General features: G+C 48.3%; 2 protein-coding genes across 2 annotated transcripts in view; one reads left to right on the top strand and one right to left on the bottom strand.

Annotated features, from left to right (window-relative positions):
• Positions 1-17,379, bottom strand: part of ZCCHC2 (zinc finger CCHC-type containing 2) — a 50,392-nt gene extending 33,013 nt beyond the window's left edge. The window contains exons 1-3 of the mRNA XM_045849695.1: positions 16,043-17,379; positions 4,033-4,144; positions 1,850-1,926 (exon numbers count right to left, since the gene is read on the bottom strand). Coding sequence (XP_045705651.1) covers positions 1,850-1,926; positions 4,033-4,144; positions 16,043-16,975 — 1,122 coding nt within the window. The 5' untranslated portion in view covers positions 16,976-17,379. The remainder of the gene's footprint in view (positions 1-1,849; positions 1,927-4,032; positions 4,145-16,042) is intronic.
• On the top strand, positions 16,998-19,022 carry LOC123826015 (serine/arginine repetitive matrix protein 3-like). Its single transcript, XM_045849696.1, has 2 exons — positions 16,998-17,451; positions 18,267-19,022. Exons 1-2 carry the CDS (start codon positions 16,998-17,000, stop codon positions 18,314-18,316), a joined length of 504 nt encoding a protein of 167 aa, XP_045705652.1. The 3' UTR covers positions 18,317-19,022.
• The last annotated feature ends 5,877 nt before the right edge of the window (positions 19,023-24,899 follow it).

Raw genomic sequence — 24,899 nt, 5'->3', positions numbered from 1 at the left:
TTAAAGATGGAGAAACTAAAACTCAACTTAGATTTGACCCTAAGTAACCAAAAATAGCCAGAATGAAAATCTATTTGCCGCTTTAGCTCTTGGATACTTTTAATTTAGTGGACCTGATGGTGACCCACTAATAATTTCTACTTTATACTTGTCTGAGCTAAGTAAATACTTGAACTGTGCTAATATCTAAGGCTTATCAATTAATTGTATCATATTAATAATGAGTCAGACACGTAAAAATACAGTAAGGCCTTACTTAACGTCACCAGTAGGCACTGTGACTTAAATAAAACAGTGTATGATAAGGCTGATTTTACCATAGGCTAACTGATATAAACAAGAGTTCAGTTCCTAGGGCATCCTATTAATTTTAATGGGCCGACATTAAGTGAAAAGTTGTTATGCAAGGACCTACTGGACATACAGAATTTTACCTAGCAACCCTCAAAGCAAACACCCATTAACTGACGTGTCTCTCAGATGAGTTCTAGTCACTCAAGTGCCTGTGCAGCAGCTACTGGTGTAGACAGTCTCAGGGACCGGGAAAGGGGACAAGGCAGCCCAAGGGGCCGCTGGCTGGGGCCAGGTGCAGCAGACACAGCGCTCCGGAGGACAGAGCAGGGCGGGGCGCTGGCGCAGGGAGAAGCAGGTCAGATGGGGACCATGAAGACCTCAGAGGAGGGGGCTCGAGAACCCACATGAGAGCGGCAGGGGCAGCGGCTGTGCCTGGGCCTGCGGGCAGGTCACTCCACAGGAGGAGGACGCAGACCTCGAGGAAGGAACAGCCGCAGCGCTCCGGCAGCACGAGGAGAGCTGGTGACACCGGATGCAGAGAGCGGGGCGTGGCTTATGCCACAAAGTCACTCAACTCAAGTGGAAAGTAGGGATGAGGACCTAAAATCTGCAGATTGAGGATATCCCTCCCACCAAGCAGAAGCCAGCGTCCTGGAACTCGGTCAGCAAGTGTACTCAGTGAGCCAGATGCCGCCGGTGACCAAGGATGAAGATCCCTGCTCCGCCACGAGACGACAGTCCACTGGGGAGAAAGAGCGCGTGGCCCAGACGTGAGAGCCCGAGGAAGGTGTGATGGCGGTGGCCCTCAGATGAATGAACACACGCCCTGTGGGAGAACAGGGGTGACTGCACGAGAAAGGCCCAGTCACGTTTGGCAAGCAGCACCTCTGGGGAGAACGGGGGGGGCGGGGAGGACGCAGGGCGACGCGGCGCCTTTCCGTCCAGTTCAAGGCCCATGCAGCCTCGGAGGAAGGGACAGACGGGGAAGGCCAGCAGGGAGGAGTGAGGACGCCGTGGACGAGGGATCCACGTGACAGGGAGCAGGCAAAGAGGAGACCTGGGCCCTCCCGGAGCTGGGCTCGAAGGATAATTAGAGCTGCTCGAAGGACAGAATGACAGGAGAGCAATCAGAGATGAGAAGACAGGGCCACGGAGGCCAGGGAATAAAACCACGGAGAAAGAAAAAGAGGAGAAAAGTATCAGGGAGGCTAGCACAGGAAAAGACAAGGCCTGGGACCCTCCTTAAGAAGCACTGGTGAGAGTGCTCACTGTTACTCTGCAAAGACACATCTTACACCTGCCATCGAAGGCTCCTCCTCCTCTGCTGAAGGTGTCAGAGTCGTCTCGGGTGACGGCACAGTCTAAGAGGCCTGGCCGCCACGCAGCACACGCTGAAAGCAGTGCATTCCCTCCGGTCCGACAAACGTATACATAGGTACAGCTTTTCTAAGTTAGCAAACCTGCCAGAAGTTTCTCCCAAGATCACTTGTCATTCCTTCCGAAAGATTATTTAACAGGACATAGGAGGTATCTTTTGTGGGTGAGAGTAGCTTACTTCGAAGGTGTACTCCCAATATCTGTCAGCCCTTTTTCTCTGGACTCCTCTCAACATTATCTTCTCAATGTGCACAGCTGAAAGAAAGAAAACAGGCTGACTCGTTCTACCGAGACCAGACATGCATTGCAGTTACCCGACGTAACGGACGCTACACGGTGAGCTACGCATCTTCACCTTTCCTGTTGCTCTTCGGTCGTGAAATAAGGCAAAAAACAAAAAACAACAACAACCCCAGAAGCACAGCCAGGTGCCGTCCATCCAGAAGTGCTTCCTCTCTATGCCCCTTCCGCTTGCTGAGTGCCTGCGTGGTTTCAGGCACTCTGCTCAGCACCAAAGATAAAAAAGATAAATAATAAAAAGGTGCCTGCGGTGAAGATTATTTCTGAGATGATAATTCCGAAAGCTGTTTGTTATTCATATCACTACAAATACAGCACTTCAGATTCATTCAAAAGAAACAGCACTTAAATAATAATGAGGCTGGTAGCAATGAAGATGATACAGGTCTTAGGAAAGAAATTAGCAAAGTGACCCAACAGACTAGCATCACTGTTGGATTCAAGGGGCAGGGGATGGAGAAGAGGAGGAAGGGATTCACTTTGCCTGAGAGGAAGAAGTTAAAATAGATGAAGCAGAATACACAAAGGAACAAAAGTACATAGGAAGAATTAAGGTTGTTATAGATCACGGAAGGTGGGCAATGAGAAAGCAAGAAACATAAGACACAGAAATTTGCTGGTAAACAGACATTCATAATCAACTACAGGGATCTCATTACCAGTATTTGGTGACAGCTTTCCAAATATAGTGTTTGGTGGCCTGCTTCTGGGCCAGTCCCCCTTAGTGGGTGAGAAGTGTTGAGAACGGAGACAAACGAAAACCCCCAAAGCCAGGCGAGAAGCCTGTAACTCCTCAGAGCTCCCCCAGCATCCCCGAGGCCACAGTGGGGAAGGGGCGCCTGCTGCTTCCGAAAGCTTTTCTATTCAGTTATGTAAAGGAGGACGCCACTAGACAAAGGCCATCTGAACCAGTACTCTGCGTGCAGAAGTATAACGCAGCTCTGCTTCTGCACACCGGTGGGCTACGGTGGGGACGACTAGGGCGCTGCGGGACGTGGCTCTGTCTTCAGCCTGGACTTTGAGCCCTACCTGCCGTGATCTATCAGAATCCGGACAAGAGGACAGAGGGTATGTGGTGAGGAATGGCTGATGATGCGAGAGCATCCTCCAACCTCAAAGACTGAAACTAAAAAGCATGGATTCCATACATGTGTTTAAGAAATTAAGAATACGGAAAAGTTACACCACCTTAACTGCTAGCATTTTGATACATTTTTAAAATATTTGTTTGTTTTTTAAAAAAGGACCTTCATTATAAAACCAAACTCTGCTTTAGGTGACTCGTGTCCAGTGAGCTTGGCTGAAGTGATTCAAGCAGTTGAATAATCTCGAATGGAAATGTAAACTTTTTTAAACATTGAACATTCATATCTATTTTTCCTCCTCTATGAGGAAAAATGCATTACACCAAAAGGTCTATCATTGGTACTAACTTGGACAAAACAATGTCCACTCAGGGCTGTGGTAACGGGGTGCGAGGCTTCTCGCCTGTCTCCCCCTCTTCCCAGGCCGACCAGATGGCAGTCTACTTTTTCCATTTCAATTTTTCCCTCAACACAGGTAACGGACTCCCCAAATGCTAACGGAATGTCCAAACTCATTTCTTTTCACGTAGCAAGGTCTTCTCATTCTCCCATCCCGGCCACCTTGAAAACTGTATCGCTACAGGAAGCATGGACTCCAGAAATTGCCCTCTCTTACAGCAAACTTCTGTAAGTTTCAAGTTTTTCCGCAGACACTGAGCAACCTCCTAGAGATAAAGCCCTATTCTAAACACTTTGGAAACATGGTAAGGTCTTTGCCCTCCAGAGATAGGCAACCAGAGTCAAGACCACTGACGACAAGGCAGATCCAAAAGCACCAGCCAGGACGGGCCATGCGCTGGGAAGCAGGAGCCCAGAGAGAGACTCAAGATCGGGGATGACTGGCGCTGGAGCTAAACCCGGGACCAGCAGGGCCTCTCCACTCCGGAAAGGACAGGGAAGGGGTAGAGTAACCACTGTAGAGAGCACCCTGCCACTTTCCACCAACAGATGCTTTAAGTTCCGAAACACAGCCTACCTTCTCGCTGGGCTCTGTGAGGCGCTGCGGTAAGTCCGTCATGAGGTATCGGGGCTTGTTCTATCAAACTGGCCTCGTTACTTTGCATGTAATCACCGTGAGCAGAGTCATTCTAGATCAGAAAAGGGGGCACATGTTAATTGACTAGAAATAGAACATCCCATAAAAACAAACCGGATTAAAGTCTTACACTTTTAATAGCAACCATTTTAATAGCAACTTGTAGAGATTAAGTAGGTGACTACAAAGTAAGGGCAGAAAGGCACAAAGTTTCACAGCAGTAAGGAAAAGAAGTATCAACATTTATCTTTATGTAACAGTAATATTGTATCAATTATTCACTGGCCCCGTTTTCTTAGGACACATCACCTACTACTACTCAAAACTGCCAGTGATGTCAATTCTAAACCAAAGTGAACCGGAACTGAAAAAACAAAGTAAGAGATGGTAACCCTTTATGCTACCCCACCATATGTAAAGGCCTTGGTACGTTTTACATTAATTAGTATGGACTTTTTATTGAATACTTGCTTTTAGGAACAATCTGACAAGCTGCTCTGCTAAGGAAAAGTTCTACAAAATGTACCATCAATACATGCCAAATATTTCTAAACAAGAATGTGTGCGGACAGTGAGTTTATCACTAACGTTAAACCACCCAACAGTAACTGGGTGCCTAATTGAGTTTGATCAGCCCATCACTGGTGACCTGGGGGGTGCTCTACTCCTGGCGGACCTGCTGCTTCAAGCAACACGCAGCATGCTGGTCTACACACAGCTCCCCGGAACTCAAGCGCTGTTACTGTATTGTTTTATACACTATATTGTTACTGTAACCCTGGTTAAGACAAAAAAAAAACAAAAAAGTAAAACGGTTCTTTGTAAAAACTCATACCATATCCCCCTTCATGGTTAGAATCTTAAAACACTACCTCAAACTCCAAATCGCCTCAGTTTCAAGAACCAATTACAATTTTACAAATTTGTAATGAATAATATGCATTCATGTTTTAAAACTGCGTAAAGAAAGGAAGCGAACAGAACAGCCTCGACTCCCCAAGAACCCTAACGTAAAGCATTCGGCTCTGCTGCCCAACGCTGCGTCCTGGCCTGACCAGCAGTCTGAGCTGCCAGCGGCCCGTGCTGTTTCTGGGAACAAAGGAGCACGTGAGACGACGCTCTGGGGAGCTGGGCTCCGGCCCTGCACAGTAGAGTTTGTCTTCCTCGAGAAACCCAAGGAGATAAAGAGTGTCTGCACAGGACCACCAAGTGAGGGCGACAGCACAGGCCCCGTAAGTCCAGCCCCGGCGTCTGAAACCCTGAGCAGGATAGCCTGCCTGCGCCGCTGTCCATCACGCCGATTTCTCAGAGCTGACTGCAGGAGCCGCTCTAACAGTAATGCAGTCGACGGGTGTCCTAACCAGGACCCTACTGTCTTTGCCACTAACTAGTAAAACCACATCGGCCTCACGCCGATGTTTAAGTGCTTTAAAAATCATTATAAATAAAGCACTATAAAACCTTCTCAAATAGTTGTGTTAATTGGAAGAAGTCTGGTTGACTAAGTCAACCATTTCCTACAGAATATTTTTCTGCCACATGCTTTACATGTGGCTCATCAACTAAATATTACCCACACCTTCAAATACAAATAAACGTAAAATACGGAAAAACCAATAGCTCCCAACAAGAAATGACAAACTCAAAACCACAATGGTACCACTTCACATCCACTGGGGGTGGCTATTATCCAAAAACCAGAAAACAAGCACTGGCGAGAATGTGGGAGAACTGGAACCCCTGTGCATTGCTAGCGGGCATGGAAAACAGCGTGGCCACTACTGGAGGCCAGCACAGCGGCTTGCTGAAAAAAATGAAACAGAATCACCATATGACCCAGCGACTCCCCCTCTAGGTGCACACCCAGAAGAAATGAGACTGGACAGGTGACCTGTACACCAATGTTCTGAGCAGCACTACGCACAACAGCAGCCAAAGGAACAGACAGATAAACACAATGTGGGGTGTGTGTGTACGTGTACATCGGAATATTAGCCTTGAAAAGGAAGGAAGCTCTGACACAGGCTACAGCAGGGACAAACCTCGAGGACGTGACGCTCAGTGAAATAAGGCAGACACAGAGGACAGATAACGTGTGATCCCACCTCTGTGCAGCCCCTAGAACAGTCACATTCACGGGGAAGGCAAGTAGCGTGGGGCTGGAGAGAGGGGGCGAGGGGCCTTCGCCTGATGGCCACAGAGCTCCGGCTGGGATGAAAGAGCTGCTCTGGCGACAGAGGGTGCTAACGGGTCGTACTGGGGTGCGAATGTACTTCATGCCACTAAATCATGCACAGACAAAAAGGGTTAAAGTGGCAAATTTTACATTACCTACGTTTTGCCACAATAAAATATAAATAAAAATTGTTGCCTCCACAAATATTATATTGAAGCCATTGTGAGAAAGTAGTTTGCTTCATAATAGAAATCACATTTTTAAAGCCTGCAGTTACTTTAAGAACACAATTCAGCAACCGAGAAAAGACTTCTGTTTCATCAGCTAGGGGGAAAAATGGAGTTTGATTCTGTTCAAGGACCGAAGTTCATCAACACACAGAAACACCTACTAATTAAGTTTTCTTTTCCACCCCAAGTTTCAAGCATGCATCAATGCTATAAAATCATGCACACTACATTTAGAAACCATTTACAAAATTTAAAATGTTACTAATTTTAACAAGAATTTAACCGAAGGCCTTTTGAGCAGCAGAGGTGAGAACCGTGGAACTGGCCGGCCCTCTCCCCACACGGCTCGCGTGCTCTGCTCTGCTGTGAGCGGGGGAAGGGCACCGCAGACTCTGGGAATGGCTGGGGTTTAATGGACTCGCACACAGAGGAGTGATGCCCACTTTCTCCATTCAGTTCGGATTTCCATGCAAATGCAATACGGATGACACGCGAGGGCTGGCATTTCACAAAGGCCGGTTCGATGAAAGTGTCGGACCAAATGAAAAGTGGGGAACTTTTCTCCACTTGGATCCAGATGACAAAGTTTAAAAGTCCAAGCCTGCACAAACATGCACAAGAACACAGAGAACATCAGGGTTTGCTTCTCCTGTCCCTGACTCCTTTGAGTGAGGTGTCCCCAGTCGCATGGCGAGCCTCCTCTAAGAGCTGCTGGTCGGTTAGCTCAAGTCCACGTGACACGTAACACGGGTGAGCTGGACATCTCGTCCACTCCAGGGAATCCTCCGGTTTAACTCTTACTGTGAAGACCCACCACAATGACATCCTCGGCAAACAGTACACACTGCAGCGGGACTGTGTTTAGGCTGCCTGCTGGACCAGGCCTCCTCCCCAAACTAACACAACCCCCGATCCACCCTCTCAGGGGGCAGCCTCTTCATAAGTACGACGACCACATTCTCAAAGGAGTGCCCTCCAGATGCCGTGGCATTTTCACTCACATGACTATGCTGTCCTTTCTAAGACCACCAAACTAGGGAATTTCAACCGCTTGAGATCTAGACAAGTTCAACCATACGGCAAAAACGTTATGTTTCTTTACTATCCGCATGGAGACATCCCTGACAAGAAACATAAAAATTCCACCAACTCTTAGATTATAGACTGCTCGCTCAGTGACGCAAGTAAGTTTTTAACATTCTGATCATAAGCAAAGTATAATCTCAGCTCCGCATCAGACTCCCTCCACCTCCAAGCAAGTCACAGGTTGGAGATCAGCGCCAGACAATGGCAGATAACCACCCAAACCATAAGAAAGGAGTTTGTAATTCTTGACCTTTTCCATCCTATGAAAATATCACCACAGGTCTATACCAATTTATGTGGCCCTTCAAGCTTAAGTAATGTAGGGAGCATAAATGGTCTGATTTTGGAGGAGTAATCAGTAAGCACAAGTATTTAGCATTTGCCTACTGAAGATTCCATTTAAATCTATACTGGTCCATGTTATTTATCTCAAGAAACAGTTCCTTTTGTTTCCAAAATAATTGTGCTTATGCTATACAGCCACAAGTGCTTTTACAAAGTAGTGGATAAGTATAATTCAATATAAGACCAAAAAAAAATCACTCCCAATGCATTTTGTCTCAAGGCAGTTTATCATATTGGTATTCTTCAGAGCTAACAGTAAAAACCCTAAGCACAGGACATTTTGACTTAGCATTTACAATATATGCAACGTCGACAAAAAATAAGATGTGATGCCTGAGCCTTTGGGGAACTTAGAATCTACGAGGGAAGGTCAATTTTATACGTGAAAAACAATTCAAAGAACTATAGAAGTACCAAAATTATAACACAGGATACACACGCTACCAGAATTCAGAGGTGGCAAAGCATCCTGAGAGAGGACCAGCACAGCAACCACTCCAGAGAACAGGTGTGAGCCCACCAGCCTTGGAAGAAAGGTAGGATGCACTGTGGGAGAAATGGTGGGAAGATTTTGAGTCCAAAGACTTATCAGTGGCTAGGCTCTGCTTGTCACTGCAAGAAAACGTGACGTTAATATTGCTCTAGGGGGAGGTGTCTGGCAGCGGTATCCCACAGGTAAGAGGCGGGAAGGCTGAAAACAGGGGAACCTGTTAGGAGGACTATGAAAGTCTGGGCATCAAGTCCCAAGAGGAGACAGTGTCAGCAAGGATGAGGAAAGGGTGCACTCACGGTCTGAGGGGAGGCCAGGACTTAGGTTCTCAAGCAAATCAGAGCGTGACCGGAAGTGTATTGGCAGTATTGAGAAAACTGGATGACTCTGGAAGATTTTCTTAAAATCAACGATGCATTCTTTTCAGACTTATTAAGTTCAAAGTTACAGTGGCCGCTTCAGGCAGACATACCACAGGCACGCATGCACGCCACGCTGAAGGGACCCCACACCGAGGTTCTTTAGTTCAGAGGAGCATTGTGCACAGCACAGCCAGCGCCATTTTTATCCCCAAACAGTATTCTGAAAAGTGTTCTCTCGCCTTTACAGTCCTCACTTCCATGCCCCCTTCCCCACGAAATCTCAGGCAACATCAGGTCGCCGGTGCCAGACACAATATGAAGAGCTGGGTGTGAAAAATGGGGTGAAAACTCTTACTCTAACACACACACACACACGTTTGTGCCGGCTCCCACTGCAACCTGTTGACAACTTACCCTTTTGCTGGACCTTCAAGGCCCTCTAAAACCCAATCCCTACGATTCTCTGCAAACTTCTCTATTTCTGTCCATCCACTGAAACCAAAGTATGTGTATGCTGCAGTCACTCTATGAAATATATACACACACACATACATATGATTCTGTTTACCAAGCTCTTTCATGTACATGTTCATCTTCACAGCAGTTATATATACAATAAACAGCGATGATATCCCTATTTTAAGCTGAGCAGTCTGAAACTTGGAAAGACTAAACTTGCCAAAGTGACCTCTTCAAAACCTAATCTGACCTCAAATAAATTGTTTCTTGAATGAACATAAAGCCCCTCTAATGCACTACGAGATTTAGAAGGGAATTAAAGGCCAACTGTTCCCTGGAGCACAGGAAGGACAGGAGGAAGTGGACCACAGGGTGCCCAGCAGCTCTGCCACCTGTAACACAAACACCCGATTAGGCGCTTCCCTTCTAGAGTGACTGTTTACAGAGACTGGATGAAGGAGGCCTTTGTGACCAAGCGTTCCCTGTGAGCAGGAGTGCTGTCACCACGGCCCTCCACGAGGAGAACACAGAGGTGACAAGTGAGGCTCATCTGCCCTCAGGGGCGTGCCGGCCTTCTGCCCCTCTTTGAAAAAATACTGCCTTCGCATTTCTCCAGGAAGGACAAAAATATTAAATAAGCTCAACAATCAGCCAATTTAATGGCATCTATAAAGACGGTACTAGAAATGTTCCTTAATTATCCACGTGTTCTAGTCTGTGCTATAAACTGACCGAAAGCTTGTAATGGCGAAACTGCAAAAGGCTTTAAATTATAGAATCATTTTCTAGCTAAATGTGAAAACTAGATAAAGATCTAAGTAGATTACAGTTGAAGAGTGGTTACTGATAATCCCAATTAAAAACATATTTTCTCCACTCCCATTACCAAATCTAGTATGGGGAGAATATGTATTCTAATCAATTGTGGCTCAGAGAAATGCTGGGATTCCCCTCCCCACCCCGGCCCCCGCCATGGGCTTCTTTTATCTGTAGTATACCAGATATTCACAATGTAACCATTAACAAAAATTACTGCCCCAAATAAATGTGTCTCAAATACTGCCTGTTCAATTACCCATCCTTCCTGAATACCAATCAATTCAAAGTACGGTAATAGAGAACAATACAGAAAATACTATACCATATGGACTTTTAGAAAGTGGGGAAAAAAACCATTCCTGAAGACAACTGGAAAAACCATGTGGATGACTGGACCTCAGTGGAAAAGAAAAATGCATTGAGCATCATTCTTGGCAGAGAACTCATCCTCGAGATATGAGGGGGGACCCCCCCCAAAAACGCAGAATTATCATCTGGAGTGCAGGTCCCTTTATAGTGCAGGCTTCCCCCACTAGCTGAGTACTCTAGGAACCCATCTGTATCAGTGTACCGACTGGTGTTGCTGTGAGAGGCTGTGTTTGGCTTCAGCAAATTTTTTTTTTTGAGGACTCTGTCACTGTGTTTGCCCATTTCATGATGGGTGGTTTAAGAGTGCACCTGCCCACACCACTCTGAGTGTTCAGTTTTTGACCAAAAATGGCATGACCCCTCCTCATGCTGCCCCATCCTCCCTATTCACCAGATCTTACACTGAGCAACTTTTTTTGTTTCCTAGTATGAAAAAAAGTCCTCAAAGGGAAACATTTTGCTGATGCTGAAGAGCAGAAACAAAAAACAGCAGAAGCACTAAAAGGCATCAAAATCAACAAGTTCAAAGACTGTTTTGAGCATGGAAAAAACATCTCGACAGGTGTATTGCCTCAAATGGAGAGTACTTTGAAGGTGAGTTAAGTTTAACCATGTAAGAATACACAATTTTTTATAAATAAATTCTGGGGGGCAGGTAGGGTCCCCCCTCATAGTATGTGATTTTGCATTTTATCTCATTAACTCAGTCACGATTATCCCCATTTTACAGATTAGACTTCAGCACAGGGATTTAAGTGGGCTCGTTAATATCAGAGCTAGAGGCGGAGCTGGAATTTAAGCCTCCAGGTCTAGGTGAGTGATACACCAAATGTGGCTGTCACTCAGCGCCTTTAAGGGTCTCTACCACATAGTGCCTCTCCCCTCCCCCACCCAATACCATCAAAGAAAGTTTTTAAAAAGTATATACATAGTACACTGGTTAATTTCAGAAAAAGATGTAGTTTCCTGTCCATATCCACAACCCTCTTCTCCTGAGGTATAATCACAACTTTCCTAAGCTCTCTTTACCTGAGAAAGCCACTGCACAGGGAAACTTATGTAACTGGGGGAGGAAACCCAATGGCTGTCATTTGTTACTAAAATCATCACTTTTTAACTTTGATGTTCCGAAAGCCTTTTCCAAAAGGCATATATAACTGAAACGCTTTTATTCTTTGCTGCAGCCAAACCATCCTACAGTTTCCCATGAAAGATGCAGCTCGCTCTGACACCACTCTCAATTTGTGAGATGCTATACCCACTTTTTCACCACCTTCCAAACCGGGCTTAACTTTTCCCTATGATTGCTAACACTCACTGAAGGCCCTGAGCCATGCATTATTCTACAAGGACCTGCTCACTTAATCCCAACGATCCTAATGTAAGCACTGCCATTACCCCTTCTGCAGGAGGGAGGAAAGCCTTCTCCAAAGGGGACAACACCCAGTGAGGCTACTCACTGTAAACCACCGCCCCCCCCCCCCACCCCATTAGCAGCCAACAAGTTAAAGGTACTTATTACCTGTGAGCTTTAGAATTGTTCTTTTTAAAAATCACTTTTGGGAAGCATCTTTTCAGTGCTCTCCCCTCTCATTTTAAGATAGCGGTCTCACTAAGGTTCCGGCTGCCACATACACACTCAAGTTACCCTAGAGTCGGGCATTTACGTTAAAAGAAGTCTTTGAAAATTTTCTTTTTCAGGCCCCAACATTACCAAAACACAGTCTGTACGAGTTGAAATGAGTTGAGGTACTTGTACTGTCAAGTACAAACAGCTAGTTAACCTATGCTATGAGAAAGTAACAGTTTTGCAGTTTTCTTTTTCACTAACTCCACTGATTTCTCTGAGTCAAGGACCCATGGCCTTTTCATTTTTGGGAGATCAAGTAAGTTTTGGAAATTTAAAAAACACTAAGCCACAGGATGATCATGTGTCGTACTACAGTTTCCATCTTTATTCCAACATTACTACTCCGTGCCAAGTAACCACCTTTTGAGGACAGTGAAAACACAATCTCCAGACAGACAGAGCCACACCTACGACATTAAGACCTAACCACTACACTTTCTTCACCTTTGTGTTGCTAATTGGGGGTTAAGTCTCCACAAATCTAACATTCATTTTCACAAACAGTTAACAAGTGTCTTTAGACATTCAAAGAGAAAAGGCTGGGCTGTCTTTTCTCTTTTCAACAAAACAACCCCCCACCCCCAAAACACACAAAACTGTTACCTTTAAAAATATTTATGCAGGGGTTTTGGGGGACATGGGGCATTGCTATTGCTAACACATCGTTCACAGTTTGGGGTCCAAACAAGGAAGGGCCCACTTTCAAAACCAGGTCTTTTCAGTTATGGTATGTATGTAGTCTGTAACTCTCTTAACATGTAACTACATCAATCACCCAAGTTTCCTGGTACGCTGTTAGTAAGTATTTTCACTGCTGCCCACTGACCTGTTAGTTGAATTTTATGCAAGTGACTGGAAGTCAACAACAGGTATGAAGAACCTAAGTCTTCAAAAAGCAATGCCAACACTTAGTTACCATCCAATGTAACATTTACTCTAAAACCATCCGAATCACACACCAGTCTATACAGGTTACCATTAGAAACAGACTTGTTTAATCCTCCTCCAGCTTTCTAAACTGACCTGGTAGGTACATTCTAGCGGTCAAGTCTGTGAACTTGTCACCTCAGCTATTAACGCTGTAATCATGGTATGCCACTAAACAGCTGCTAAGCCCAGTCAACTGGAAAGCATGTAATTAATATAAAATTCGCGTTAAAGCACCTGTTCTACCTGTAAAAATGATTTTAAAAAATTTGTAAGAGAAGCTGCTGTACACGCGGCACGGAATACAGGTCTTGAAAGAGCCAGGAACACTATTTCGGGCCGGTCGACTTTTACTATAATACAGAAAAGTTAAACGCCCAGTTCTACTTGACCCATTCGGCACGGACGACGCTGAGATAGTAGTAAGAAACGGATTCATTCCTACGCAAAAAGACCCATGTGTCTAAAGGTTACTTCCGGGGCAACTCGGGTCTCCCCTTTGCCTTCCAGGGGCCTGGCCCGCCGGAGGGGACACCCCGGAAACGCCCCACCCTCGGCCAGCCCCCCGGGGGCGGGGCCGGCGTGCCAGTCAACAGTCACGTGGGCTGCGCGCTGCCGCCATCTTGCAGGATGGGGGGAGGGAGGAGCCCCCTCGAGACAGGCCCGCAGTCTCGGGCAGCGCATGACCGTGACTGCGCCCGCAGTGCCCCCCGGCCCGCACTGCCCCTAGCCCGCCTGTGCGCTGACGCACGAAGGACGCATGGAGGACGTAAGAGACTGGGGCACCTCCCTGCAGACTCCAAGGTGAGCGCTCCCCGCCCGGGGTCACCGACGGGAGGTCAAGAACAGCGGGGGTTGGACCACAGCGAACCGGGATGGAATGCAATCCACCCCGCCCGCGGCTTCTGGAGCGACACCCTGGAATCAGAAGCAGAAATGCCAGGCCATGGCATGGCCAGAGCATGGCACAGTTGGGGGACCCGGCGTCCACGCTCACAAGCAGAAAATGCGGGCTCGTCGCCGCTTAGCGAGATGCAAGTGACTGGTTACGGTGACTGCCAACCACTGCCGGGGAACAGCACAGGACGCATCACCAGTGTCCAGAAATAGCCTTCAGCGGCCCCCGCAGTCCCCGCACCCCCGGTGGTCTCTTCCCCCACTGCAGCTCGTGGCCGCAGCACTGGACCCTGCCTGACAAGGAACGAGGTGCTGAAAAGTAGCGAGGGCACGCCCAGCGTTCCCCGGGCGCCAGCAAAGGCCGCACACCACACTGCAGTCCGGATAAAAATCTTCCTACTCTGGTGTGCACGCATCTCCCCCATACCTAGTCGCCTTCCAACACTTGCAACAATATGCACAATTTTAAAAGGGGGGAAAGGAAAAAAAAAGACTCCTAGCTATTAAATCAGAAATTGGTTACCCTTGTTTTAATGATATGAATGGAATAATATAAACGGTTCCATTTTCATTATTATAATCTAAGGTTATCTTTACAATATAAGCTATATCAAGAAATTAAAAAAAAAAATGTAAGCATTGCTCCCGAGTGCAGGCTTTCTTTCCTAAACTTAATGGCAGTGGCATATAGAACTTTTCTGAATTATTTCCGTGAGGAGACTGAAAAATTGAAAGGGTTTTTACCATCACTATACACAGTTGCATGCTGCTAGTAAACACTGTACGGTAAAATTTCAAGCTAAGAAAAGTAGGCATTACTACATCTGAGTTTGATATTATATCCCAAAATTGAGTTAGTTACTTCACAGAAGCCTCGTTTTAAAGAGGAGGGGCTCAGCCTACATTACCACGAAATATCCTCCAGACCCCTATTTCCTGGATTCTATGGGTAAAGTCCACAAGTCACTAGATAAACACAGTGTCCAGTTTTAGTTCCAGGGTACTGCGTGACATCAGATACATGAGTTCAATTAACTTTCCAGGGGGGAGGGGTGGGGTGGGGTGGGGGGCTCTTACAATATACCAAGTCTGGAAACCACCCAAATTGAAAAGGCATCCAAATTAATACCTTTTAAATAAGTGTGAACCATAGAAATAAGCTTATTGCACACAGTTTTTACTGTGAAAGCTCCTCCCTTCTCCATTCAATTGTCACGCTCAAGGACTTTATATGGGGCCCACGTTATCATTAAGTTGCTCTCACGGCTGTATAAAAATTTTGTACTTAATGTCTGCGACAAGTGACTCCCCTGGACTCTCATTTCCTACACTTTGGTGTTTAATAACTTTTTAGGAAATAACTCTTACGTCTACAGTAAAGGCCCAGCAGATAGTCCCGGGCCCAAAGGCGTAGGCACTGCTGCAGTCCGTTAGAAGCAGGCTGTGCCAGAGGTAAAGGTATAACCAGCCCGCCGTGGCAGAGGTCCCTTACCCAGGCAAGCAGCGCTGCCACTTAACTACTTGCAGTCAATTCGCGGGTCTCCACTTTGATTTCTTCGGGAAATCAAGTTCTACCAGCTGGAGCCAAAGACTCTTAGGACCCCTTGTAGTGCAGGCACACAGCACACAGCGCACACACACACACACACACACACACACACACAAAAGCCCTTTGCGCCAGACAGGCGCACGCGGGGAGCGCACCTTGGGGCACTCGGCCGAGCAGGAAAACGTGCGAGCAGCGTCAGACCGCGCGAGGCGAGGCTCCGCCAGCGGCCAGGCTGCGGCGCGCGCACCGGCTCCTCGAGCTCTCCGCCTCTCCCAGCACCTGGGGGCCGAGATGCTCAAGGCCGAAAATGCCCCGAGACCCTTCAACCGGGGGGGCGGGGCGAGAGCACCACGTTTTCCGTGGCAACTCCTTTACGGAAGAGACTTCTAGAGCCTTCTGTTATGGCGGGTGCCTCTGTGTGCCGGGGGGGCGGGGGGGTGAGTGGCACTGAGGCGGCCCAGCCACACGGAGACTAGTACTACGGGGATGGGGTGGGGATTCGGAGCCACCTGCGCCGCTCAGGCTCGGCCGAGGGGTACCCCACAGCCAGGCCCGGGAGGCCGCCGGGGCGGGGACGGCCCCGCGAGGGCTGGGAGGCTCGCGCGCCCTACCTGGGCCCTGGGGCCGGCAAAGTTGCACGGCTCCACCTCCGCATCCTCGGGGCCCCGGCGGAGCGCGCTGCGGAGCCTCTCCAGGTGCTCCCTCAGGGTGACCCGCTGGTGGAAGGAGAACGCCGGATGCAGCGAAGCCATGGTGAAGAGCAGCAGCAGTTCCTCCTGGGCCCTGAAGCCCAGCCCATCGCCGGCCCGGGACTCGGCGCCGCTGCCTTCCGGGCCGGAGCCGTCCTTCTCGGCGTTCTCCTCGCCCACCCCGTCCTCTCCGCGCTCGCCGTCCGCGCCGCCCCGCGAGCCCTCGCCCCGGGCCGCGCAAAGGCTCCTGAGCACCGAGTCCACCTGGGGCAGGAGGCGGTGCAGGCGGCCGGCGGCCTCACGGTTCTCCGAGCCCAGGAGCGCCAGGTAGACGATGAGCCGCGAGCGTACGGCGGGCTCTCGGAAGTCGGTCAGGGGCCCCGGGTCCGAGAGGCCGTTGGCCTTGGCCTCCGAGTCTCGCAGGTAGTGATAGTCCTTGCGCGCCAGGTCCTCCAAGCACGAGCCGAGGAAGCGCAGCTCCAGCGGGTTGCACAGGTCCAGCAGCCCGCACATGAACTCCAGGCGCTGCGCCGAGCCCAGCACCAGCCCGAACCACTCGTACACCCGCTCCTGCTCGCGCAGCGCCGCCGCGGGCCCGCCGCCGCCGCCCGGCGTGCCCATCCCCGCCGCGGCTCCGCCAGCAACAGGCGGCCCGAGCCCCCGGGGCGGCGGCGGCGGCGGGGGGGCCCGCGACGGGCCCGCGGGAGACGTCGGCGGCGGCGTGGGGCGGCAGTCGCGGCGGCGGACCCGCGGCGGCGCCTTAGTCCCTGGCCGCGCATCCGCTTCGGGCTCCTCCGCCTCGGGCGGCGGCTCCACGGGGTGCGTCGGCTTCAGCGGGAGCTTCATCCTCAGCATCCTCGGCTAAGGCGGCGCGGACATGCGAGCGGAGGCGGGCGGGAGGGGCCGGGCGGAGGGGCGGAGGCCGAGGCGCGGCGCGGCCGTCAGGAGCGGGGCTCCTCCATGCCGCCGGGGGAGGATCAGGGGCGGGTCTCCGCCGGCGGAGGGGGCGGTGGCCGGCCGGCGGGGTCGCGGGAGTCGTCTTCCCGGGCCGGGGGTGGGGCGTGCCCGCGGCGGCTCCTCCCCCCCGGCCTCCGCTCCGGCCCTCGGGTCCCCGGTGCGGCTGGGAGCGAGCGAGCGAGCGGGTCCTCCTTCCACCTCCCTCGGTCCTGTCGTCCTCAGGGTGCTGGGTGCGGTGGCGCTGGAGCGGTTCCCTCGCGAGCCGGAGCGGACGGAGCAGCTGAGAGACGAGGCGAGGAGGCCGTGCCGGGTGGAGACGCTTGTGGGCTCCGCTCAGACACCTCAGCCAATCAGCGGTCGGAGCCGACGGTTGCGTAGGTCTCCCCGCCCCCAGGGGACGCCTCTCTCGGAGAGGCCACGCCCAACTGCTGCCCGGCCACCTCCCTCTCGGCAGTTTCCGCGTGGTCTTAAGGTCTGGGTGGTGGCAGCCGGTGGGAGGACGCGGGTGGGACTGTGGGCGGCAGCCAGGTGAGCCCGCGCGGGGCGAGGAGCGTGCGGGTCGCACGTGATTGGAGGGGAGTGAGGAATTTAACCTTTTCGATGGGCCCTAGCCCCACTTTGGACTACTAATACGGCGCTCTGCCCTTGGCTTGGGCCACCGCCCCACCTCCGCCTGCGCGTCGCGGGCGCGGAGAGCGAGTCCCCGGGAAGCGGGGTGGGGGGTCCCTGGTCGGTGAGAGCGCTAACCCCAGCGGGACCTCCTCCCGGCTGCTGCAGCCTGGCCAGCCTTCTGGAAGGCAGCAATGGGTTAACTCCCACCCCAACTTGACAAGGGTCGGTCGTGCGGACTCTGCGTTGAGGATCGCGGACCCCGGCGGGCAGCAGGGTTGTGACCTTGGTTGGGGGTTGGGGGTTGTGGGGGCCCCGGACCAGACACCTGGGTCCTGGGCGAGCGCCCACGCTGCACGGTGCGGAGGTGGCGACGCGCGGCCCGAGGGGCGCAGGGGCGACCGGACCGGGAGGGAGTCCCCGGCCTCTGCGCCCGGGAGGGTCGCGCTGGCCGCGGCTGCCCTCGGCCTAACGGTTGCCCCTGGCGTGTAACGCTCTTGGAAAACTGCCCCCACGACAGTTTGGCCAAAGAAACCGTTCCCCCGACCTTTCATCTTCGGGCAATCATTGTATTTGCCAGGGAACGCTCGTGTGCCCGACGCTGGCATTTGGAATAGCGTGCCCATGTGAACTCCCTGTGACTTGAGGAACCTAAGAAGCTACCGCCTTGACAGGCTTTCAGCTTGTTACGTTTTTAAAGTTCGAAGACCTCCGAAACAGATCACTGGCACCGCTGGCCTTTTTTTTTTTTTTTTTTTTTTTAAGCAATATAGTCCAAAATTTTAAGACCCACCTGGATCTTGTGAGGGCTGATTTTAAAGGGTGATTTTTTATAAACCCGTAATGTTTTACATTGAGAAGCCCTACTACAGCTACATAGTAGGGACATGTTAAAAAAAAAAAAGAATCATTGTTACCCTTTTCTAAAATATTGGAAGTCTGTTGGAAGACTAATTTAAAATTTAGTAAAAGGCTGGACTGAAGCCTCAATCAGTTTCATCGATAAAATGAGGAGACAATTAGTTTCAACACATTTGAGATTGGCAGTTGCCCCACCCTGTGTATGAAAGCCATGCTGTCACATAATTTGCCATTTCCTTGCATTCTTGGAATGTACTTGTAGAGATGCGTAAAATCAGGAGAAAAATTTATAAAGACGTTTAACAATTCTTTTTCACTATCCATTTCAGCTGCCCTGTAATCTTCTACCCCGTGTCACCTGCCATTCCCACATTTCTCTAAAGCACAGGGTGCAATACTTCAGGCAACAAATATTACTCTTGCTAGACATTCACAGGTCCATAGTGAGTCCCCTATCTGGACAGAGATATTTTGTGTAGTAGGCCAGTATTTTACCTCTGGGTGATTTTTGTATGTGACCCCCCCCCCCCCCGGCAAAAGGTCTTTACATTCCCCGTGGCAATAAGAAGCCGTTGGTGTGAATGATCTCTCCACAACACTTGATCCCTAAGTTTTATGTCAGAATTCAGGTATGGATTCGATGGTGATGACTTCCCTCCTTACATCTTCGGCCAGTGTTAGGAAATGCACTGATCGTCGCTCCTACACACACATGATATACAAGGTCTGTCCAGAAAAAGTCCAGCCATTGTTAATGTAAGGAGAATGGTCTGTGCGACATCGATGTAACCCGGCAGCCAAGGAGAGTGGGCTGGGATGCGCATGTGTGAACAATGATGACTTCACTGTACTAGTCAGTGGGGGCGGTAGACGCCATTGAGTGAGCACGTATACTGTAAGGCTGTCCCATTCAAAACGATTGAGCAAGTAGAACAACAAATCTACCTCAAATTTTGCATTAAGCTTGAACATTCCTCTGTGGAAACTATGCAAATGATGTGGAAGGCTGCAGCTATGGGCAACTGGCGACTGGCAGCTTCAGCACCACAGCATGCCTGCTCTTGCGTCACGTCTGGTGCAGAGTTTTGGCAAAACATCAAATCACCCAGGTGACTCAGACCCCTCTTCAGCCCAGATTTGCTGCCGTACAACTTCTGGCTTTTCCCAAAACTAAAATCACCTTTGAAAGGGAAGAGATTTCAGACTATCAATGAGATTCAGGAAAATACGACAGGGCAGCTAATGGCGATTCCAACAAAGGATCCCGCGGTGTTTGGGACAGTGGAAGAAACTAGGAGAACTGTGTGAGGTCCCAAGGTGCCTACTCTGAAGGGGACTGAGACCTCATTGTCCTATGCACAATGTTTCTTGTGTCTTCTTCAATAAATGTCTCTTTTTCATAGTACATGGCTGGATACTTTCTGAGCAGACTTCATTTATACATGGTTTTATGATTCTGGTTATCAACCATGGGCTGGACAATTTGCTTTTTTTTCCTCCAGTGCATTGTTTCAAAGCCCTCTCTTAATACTGCAACTCAATAGACGAGGCCTCAGTGATTTTCCCACCCTAAGGTAAGGAAGAGAGAATGCCCTCAGTGGAGGTGATATACTGTTGCAGTGCTTTTCAGGCAGGGGCCCACCTGGAAAGCCCAGGGTGAGGTGTGTTTAGTTAGGAAACACTACCCAGCAGATTCTAATAAGATTCCCTAGGAAGATATTCCTTCCACTGGACCCAGCTGTATATTACCTGTCTAATCATTCAGATGGGCCGGGTAGTGTTAATGTGGTAACGGTGGGTGTGCTATTGCTTCTTGTCCCTAAATGATATTTAACGCATATTCAATACACCATGTCTTACTTGCCACTTTAACAATGAGGATGTTATTATTGACATCACTGTCCAAGCATTTATATGGAGCCAGAAGCCTGTTTTCAAGTTAAGGTTATACCTTGAAATAGGATAGTAGCCAGTGATTGAGGATTGAGGAGACCTTCCCTGTTGCAGCTGGGTTACTGCAAGAAATTTCACTAAAGCCACAGTTAATTGGATGGTTTGGAGCAGACTCATAATGATATCAACTCAATAAAAAGGATACCCAGATACAGCCACTTCTATATCCTGAATCAGCCCATCGGATTCATCCCGAGAATTTGTCTCTCGTGAATGTTGACCTGCTTGCTCCCTTTCCCATTGCACCTCCCTGCCTCTTTTCTCCCTGAGAATATAAATATCTTCACCACAGCAACCGTGGCTTACTCAATTTCATATTTTGATCTCTGGGACACAGTAGATGTTTGCTGAATAAACAAACGGTTGAATAATACTCCAGGAACCAAAAGTAACTGCCAACAGCTCCTGGGATCACTGGAATCCTTGTTCCTATCGAGCAGGGAAGGGAAAACATGTGTGTCCCCAAGCCAGACTCGTCCTGAGATTCATTCTAACTGAATTGGCTTAGGTCACAAGCCCCCATTCCCCAGTCATTCACTGGAACCAGAGAAGTGGAATCAGCTTTTTCGGACTGCTGTGGGCACCCCACCCCCCGCCCCCACCGCCCACAGCCCAGAGCTGCTGGAAAGGAGGAAGGGAAACACGATGAGGGGAAGCGACCAACCAGTGTGTGATGTCATTGTTCTTGCTGTCTGTAGTTTTGATCACTTGAATTGTCATGGGTTTAAGGTTCCTCAAAAATAAATTTTTACTGACAGTGACCAGAGGGGAGAGAAGAGGGAATTTCAGGGGAGAATGGGAAGGGTTTACAGGAGCAAATTTAAAGGACACATGGACAAAAGCTAGGGGGAGGGTGGTAACGGGAGGGAAGTGGGGAGGGTTGGGTGGGTGGGCTGGGATGGGAGTAAAAGGGAGAAAACTGTACTTGAACAATGATTAAAATAAAATTTAAAAAAGAAAGAAAACATCTAGCTGATGATATGATGTTGATTACATCAGGTTTTTTTGCAGCATAAATATGGCAATTATTTACCTTCACTGGACAAGACTATTAGGAATCTAACCTTATTTCCAGTGGCCATTTTGCTTTTTGTCTATGACAATAGACTTAACGGAATGTCTCATGTACTATCAAGTTCTTTCATCAGTGTTGCTTCTGTCAGTGTCACTTCCCAGAAATAAAAGCAATACTACTGTTATCTTAAATAAATACATAAATAAATAAATACATTTTTGTTCAGTGGGATCACATATTTTTGTTAGAGCATACATTTAAGAGAGATATTCAATATTAAATTGTTTTTTTAATTTTATTTTTCAGAGAATGTTCATGAGTTTGAGTTAAAACTGGAACCATTGCCAGGAAGCGAGATCTCAAATGCTTCCTTAAGTCGTTTTTAAAGATTACAATGAAAAAGCTCGCCTAAAGGGGTTACAAAAAGCCACAGGTAAATTATCCATGGATATACACCTTTAGAAAAAATTAACTGCATATTAAAAAAAATTTTTTAAGTTTTTGTAAGGTTACAAAGTTTTTATAAGGTTACAAAAACACCCCACAAGACAGATTTTTTTTGTAAGGTTACAAAGTTTTTGTAAGGTTACAAAAACACCCCACAAGACAGATTTGAGATAGAAACCAATCAATGCTGTGACAACATTCCTACTGATAAACTGGGAATCCACGTCCACCTGTGGTGTAGGCACGTCTGTGGAAAGTTAGCATTGGGTTAACTTCAGCGTCTCCCCGGAGCTGGGGTTGCCTGTGTCAGAAGCGTTCTTAGGGACTTAGATGAACCAGGTGCCCGAGTTCTCCCACTTGTCCATTAAACTTTTGGATAAACCCTGAAATCCAACAAATCTTTGAAGCCTGACCAGAAAAAAACAAACTTGATTCTAAAGTGGATTGGTTTGGAAAACCCTCTGGCTGGGGTTAAATTGAGGAGCCAGATGATATTCGGCACCTGCCTGGGGCTGCGGGATGCCTGCAAATAGACCTTTTGCCCAGCTGTTCAAAAACACAGGCGCCCTCTCCCCCAAAAGACAACATGGCCTTCTAGGGACCCAGGGATGGACGTCCTGGAAGGTCGGCTTGCTAGATAGAAAAATAACCACTGCTCCAGCGGTGTTCTCTGGGATGGAATTTGCTGGGTTCATATTCCTTAAGGACCTGGTTACATCAAAGTCTCGGTGAGCTGTTATCAACCCAGCTTAAACCCATTATCGATGACTCTTTTGCCTTCATAAAAGAAACCTGGTATTTGTTAAATTAAGTATCCAGCCTTCTCTAAAGATCCCCTGTGGCTTGGGGGACACCTTCACCAGTTCTGTTGGAGAGACCTTGATCAATAACCCAGTAAGGGGAGCCCATGCTTCTTGCCAGTTGGTTCAGAATTCCTGAAAGACTGGGATATGCCAGAAGGACACGCAAGCTAATCAACGCTACACGAAGCAGCTCCCTGGGCCAGATCAGGCAGAATTTGAGTATCAGAAAGAATAAGGTGCTACAAGTGAATAAAGAAAGAATCTAAGTCCGTAGGGCTTCTCAAAGAAAAAGGCAAGGAGGAGGGTGCAGGGAAAGCTGTTCTTTACAGAAGAATGCCAACTAAAAAATGTAGAAGAAAAAAGAGAGTTTTGCAACCACCCAATGTAATGACTGAGGCATTTTCAGCACCGGGTGCAGAGCTGTTGGAGTGGAAGCATTCACATGTTTTCAGGAGACGCCATAGTTAAAGGGGGGGAAGGTGTTTTTACACAGATAAACCTGATGGGTCACAATCAGCATTACCGACAGGATAATCGACGGCTCTTCCCCCCGTCATGGATGTCACTGACAGTACATACAGTAGTTTTGCTGAAATGTTTACACTGGATCTAGTCACGAGGAAACGAGGCAAATCTGGACTGTGGAACATTTTAGAAGACAGTCTTTGAAAATATCAATGTCATGAAAGCAAACACTGGCAGGGGACTGTGCTCGACTAAAGGAAAATAAAGAGACACGACGGCCAAATGGAAGTCATCAGCTATGATTGGATCCTGGGTTAAACAAACCAGTAAAAAAAAAAAAAGGCTAAAAGGCATTTTGGGGATAATTAGGTGTATTTAGACATGGACATCTTACCGGACACGGTCACTGTATCAGTGCGAACTGTTTTGGGTGACATAATGACATGGTGGATGTACAGGGAAATTCTCTTGTTTCTAGTTGGTACGAGCTGAAGCCACAAAGGTTGAAATGTCATATTTATAACTTACTTTTTAACTAGAGAAATTATATGTAGATAAATAAAGCAAATGTGGCAAAACATTAACAACAGGCAAATGCAGGTAAAGGTTCTGTGGGTGAACTTTTTACCACTTCGTCTTGCTGTAGATGCAGTGTTTTGTTTGTTTGTTTTTCAAAATACAGTGGGAAAATGGAGATCACAAGTACACACCCATAGGATGAATTTTTTTTAAAAAACCAAAATTATTAAATTTGTGAATGCAGTTTAACACATTTAGAGTTGTTCAACTGGTCTGGTAAATGGGTCAAAAGATTAATCAAGGTCTTCTTGGAACTATATGTGAAATAGAACAGTGAGATAAGTCAAAGGAACATAGAGGCTTCATGGAGATTTGGTTTTTTGAATTTGTTACCTCTGTATATCGGTCTTTTAAAAAATCAGAGACCGGAGGGATTAGAATCACCTGGTAATGGCTGGCAGCATCAGAAGGCGTCCCAAGAGTTAGCTCCTCATCTTGTTCTGAAGGAAACCTGGGGCACAGCCAGACGCAAGCAAGGTCATCCTCAGGCAGAAATATTCCTAAGGAAGGGAACAAAGCAATCTCTCTGGAACCAGACGTCACAAAAATCACGGGGAAGCGCCACAAGGATAGAGTTCCACGTGGAGTGCCTTATAATTAAATTATCTTAATTAAATTTTTAGATCTTTCAAAAGTGATTTAAGGAGACTGCTTGTAACCTACACTAGGGAACATGGACAGTCCCTGCATTTAAGGCTGGTGCAAACTTTTCAGTGGAAATGGCCACTGTACCTGGTGGGCACAAGTCTTCCATCGCTGGAAACACACGCTGTCCCAGAGAAGACGTGGTCCTTGGGGCTTTTCCCTCGCCCTCATGGAAAATCCCCGAGACCACGCCGCTGTCACACTGTGATTCCGATTCAGAATTCTGCCGTCGTTTGGTTAGCAATTCAGCTTCCCGTGACTTCAGGCTGGGAGGCCAGGTACCCTGGAGAATGGAGACATATAATCCATTCCCAAGGAAGGGGTATCCCACGCTGTAAATAAATACGCTGACATTCCGGTTTACCAGTGCCCTGGAAGTTTAAATAGAGGGGTCACTTGCCCTGAATCTTACCCATTCAGGTAAACAAGTATCACTTTCCTCGAT

Source organism: Phyllostomus hastatus, unplaced genomic scaffold (assembly GCF_019186645.2).
Source record: "Phyllostomus hastatus isolate PE091 unplaced genomic scaffold, TTU_PhHast_1.1 phas_contig_80, whole genome shotgun sequence".
Taxonomy (NCBI): domain Eukaryota; kingdom Metazoa; phylum Chordata; class Mammalia; order Chiroptera; family Phyllostomidae; genus Phyllostomus; species Phyllostomus hastatus.
Note: the sequence above shows the minus strand (reverse complement) of the source record. Positions and strands in the feature narration are given on the sequence as shown.

Bases quoted from the DNA above. Each gene is read 5' to 3' on its own strand.
- LOC123826015 (XM_045849696.1), top strand. From the start codon at position 16,998: ATGCGAGCGGAGGCGGGCGGGAGGGGCCGGGCGGAGGGGCGGAGGCCG. The intron at 17,452-18,266 runs GTAGGTCTCCCC...TGTATTTGCCAG, and splicing joins CGGTCGGAGCCGACGGTTGC to GGAACGCTCGTGTGCCCGAC.